A 3,588-nucleotide genomic window follows, 5' to 3' on the forward strand; every position below is an offset into this window, starting at 1 on the left:
CTAGATTCCCCAAACATTCATCTTTCATATGCATCTTTTGAATTCATCCTATTTATTATAGTTTTCGAGTAAATCAATAAACTGCTTTTCGAACGTTCTAATTTCATTTTTCAACTTTGAACGCGTATTACAGCAATATGGATAAGAGCACAGGAATGTATTCGCGCCTACCCTTAGACTAGTCCACGCCTCACAGTTTGGTAAAGGCAGCTTTAAGCGATCACCCACTATACTTGGTAAATTAATCTTGTTTCATTTTCTTTATATGCAACCCATTAAACTTGCTAGTTACAATTGTCTTGTTACCAATGTAAATATAACCTAACAGTTATTAATAATGTACATGTATCTATGCAACAGAAACAATGCGTAAATATAAACAATTGCTATTGGTATTACTGTCCATAGTAAGTTTAAGTCTGCTCCTATTGTACAGACATGAGTACAATAAATTGCACACAGTTCTGGAAGTGTTCAATTTCTTTGGCCAGCCATGTAACCTGACCGATCTGCTGGAATCGAATCGAGTTGTGAACCATTATGACTGGGGTCCAAATCCCATTTGGACTGAAGATGAGAATATACAAGTATTCTCCAGCTTCTGGTCAAGCAATGAGGTGAAGTCAATTGTGGCAGTATCAGATAAAGTCAACCATGCCAGAAGCTGTTTCCTTTGGTATGAAGACCAAGATGTACCTGTAGTCAGCAAAATGAGGCTGACACAAATACAAAAAGATGAAGATGCTGCGACATCAGTTTATTTCTATCTGTGCTCTACAACTGATAAGCGAGTGCCATATGCTGTAAGCTATTCAAAGAACAATAAAAGGAACCTGAAAAAACACCTCATCAAATCTGATAGAATATCAGTTAACTTTAGTACAACAGTCTGTGTACCTCCAAGCAATGACATGAACAAAAGGAAGTTCTCTGAATTCCTGAGTTTCCATAATCTCATTGGAATACAAACTTTTATTGTCTACACAGATTTACCTTACAGATTTACAAAATTCATAGAAAATTTCTCGAGCAGACTGAACATTAACATTACCTTCTATCAATGGAACTTTGGCAATGATTTGTCCACTTTGAGCAGTACAATTGTAGAGAATGATTGCCTGCTGCGCACAATGAACCAGTCCAGACACGTAATAACGCTGAAAGTTAATGAATATTTAGTGCCTTACACACACCTGCATTTAGACCAAGTTCTAACTGATTTTCCAAGTGATCAACTCAAAGTTGCTGTTCAGAAGTTCTGCTTGAACTACGAGAATCCGCAGCAACCAATTGCCTTGCAGAATTTGCAATCTGTTCAAGAAGAAAAGACTGAAAGTAAAGTTATTTATAGGAATATTGTTAAGAAGAGCACTGATGTAGTCAGTACACAGGGCATCGAGAAGGCGTCAGTTTCGATACACCGTTACGAATATTGCAAGGAAGGAGTTGAAAAGATGTCCTATGATGACAGTATTAAAAGATTCGAGACGGACTTCATGAGGGCAACATTAGTGCAGCAAATAATGCGCAAACAGTTGTAATTTTTAGGTTTTCATTAAATAAACAAAGATTGTACTGTTACTTTTTTATGCAATAAATAATGAATATTATAATATATATATGTGTATATTTTCTTTTAGACTAACAGATACAAATTATTGACCAAAACGGCCAACAACTTCAGCCACTTGGCCCGAGTATAATTATGCATGTTGCAATTATTCAAGTTATTCCATAAAAAGCCCTCTTTATGTTGATTTTATTAAAATAATAATTTATAACAGAATCACTTTTTCGTTGTTAAAATTATGTTTTTTTCTTTTTTTTTGCAAATCTCATAAGTTAGTGGAAAGTGTACTGGGCTTGTACCTAAACTATTACATTTTTCTTTTGTACACAATGAGAAAGAATAATTAATGTGTGAATTGAAGAGATTCAACTATTATCCCCATAAGTCTTCAGACCTTCCAAACTTGTAGATCAATGATGATATGAATATAAAGGCATTTTGTATGAACAAGGCTACACCTGGCCATTGGACAGTGTGTTCTGAAAGGAAAAAGCAAATCAATGTAATCAAATAAATATAATTAATGTATACTTTACCAATTGCAACAAAGTCAGCAAATAAAATCCAGCAGGAGGCAATGACAGAAGCAAAACCCATGACAAAACCTAGGAACAGCCAAATTCTGGAACCCCTGGGTCCCATGCAACCACCTTCAAAAGCATCACCACGAATCTGCAATCGAAATCAAATCATTTCGCACTGTTTGTTATTGAAATTATTGAATGCAATGATTACCTGGGCATTGGAAACTGAATTTACCATAATCAAAGACAGTGTTCCAAAGACACCGCACATGTGATATCCAGCAAGTACAGAGCCAGAATGCACACTTGCAGCATCAATTAAAATCCACCATCCTGTGAAAAACTACGAAAAAAGCAACAATTGCTGTGAGTAATTTTTATTTATGTTAATACATCAAATCATTACCAAGAAACCAGCGAATATCGAAGCTAAAGCATTTCGTTTATCTCCTCCTTCGAACCAAATACACGTCGGAATATTAAGGTTTTCCAATAAACTAGACATTTTACACTTATTTTACTTAACAATGCAATAATACTATTCTGTTGATAAATATATCAATGACAATAATAATCGGGGATTAATCACTTGGCTTCTGTCACCATCATTTCATCTGAACTTACCAGATGGCACTCCATGAAAAAGAAAATTATTTATTATTTTCCTATATTCTGTAGATTAATTTATATCCATTTTTTTTTCCTTTACGAAATGATTATTTTATTTCTAATATTTTATACTTGAGAATTAGTGATTTCTAATGAGATATATTTGGGTTGCATACCATGAATTGTAACTTTCTTTAGATGACGAAAATTACACCATTTATAAATCAATTTTAAAATGCTAACTTAACATCATTCTTTACATATTGTATTAAAATATTTTCTGTGCAAATAGCAAAAATTATAATTCACATAGGCAAAGCTTCTATAAGGTTTCGTGGACATTTCTAATGTTTTCTTCTACTAAGGATTTTTGCTTAGACTGTGTCCAACAGTCTCAATTTTACCATCCGCAAGTTAATCTACTTTTATTTTGACGGGTTCTGCAGATGAGACAAGTCGAGTCTGGGTTCCTGCGGCTCTGGTATGGTAACGAGAGGAGTCGGAGTAACTTCGGATAGGTTAGTATGCAACCAAATGTGTTTCGGTGGTAGATTTAGTGGAATTCTACTTTTTATCAGTACACCTAATTTTCGGACTATAAGACGCACCTCAAATGTAGAGACGATTTATTGAAAAAAATATTTTAATGTTCCCTTCGGAACAAAAGATGTAAAATTTGAGTACATTTTTCTATGTAAAAAGGTGCGTCTTATAGTCCGACAAATAAGTAGTTCTTATACTTTCCATGTCGACAGTTGGAAATATCTGCAACCCAAATTGCACAACTGCAAATACAATTGTCGTTTGACAGAAACCTTTTTCGCATCATGTTTTCGCAACTATATATTTTCAAATTGGTTGATTCTTGAAGATATACTCATTGTC

The 3,588-nt window shown here is 34.1% G+C and overlaps 2 protein-coding genes across 2 annotated transcripts; one reads left to right on the forward strand and one right to left on the reverse strand.

Annotated features, from left to right (window-relative positions):
• Window positions 1–283: 283 nt before the first annotated feature.
• LOC108557677 lies at window positions 284–1,577 on the forward strand. The gene has a single exon (XM_017914295.1). The coding sequence runs from the start codon at window positions 366–368 to the stop codon at window positions 1,539–1,541; it is 1,176 nt and encodes a 391-aa protein (XP_017769784.1). The 5' UTR covers window positions 284–365; the 3' UTR covers window positions 1,542–1,577.
• A 249-nt stretch (window positions 1,578–1,826) lies between these two features.
• LOC108557682 (transmembrane protein 50A) lies at window positions 1,827–2,697 on the reverse strand. The gene is made up of 4 exons (XM_017914309.1): window positions 2,501–2,697; window positions 2,306–2,437; window positions 2,107–2,242; window positions 1,827–2,049 (listed from the first exon to the last, which is right to left on the reverse strand). Exons 1-4 carry the CDS (start codon window positions 2,597–2,599, stop codon window positions 1,943–1,945), a joined length of 474 nt encoding a protein of 157 aa, XP_017769798.1. The 5' UTR covers window positions 2,600–2,697; the 3' UTR covers window positions 1,827–1,942.
• Between the last annotated feature and the right edge of the window lie 891 nt (window positions 2,698–3,588).

Source organism: Nicrophorus vespilloides, unplaced genomic scaffold (genome assembly GCF_001412225.1).
Source record: "Nicrophorus vespilloides isolate i.1.1-1 unplaced genomic scaffold, Nicve_v1.0, whole genome shotgun sequence".
NCBI lineage: Eukaryota > Metazoa > Arthropoda > Insecta > Coleoptera > Silphidae > Nicrophorus > Nicrophorus vespilloides.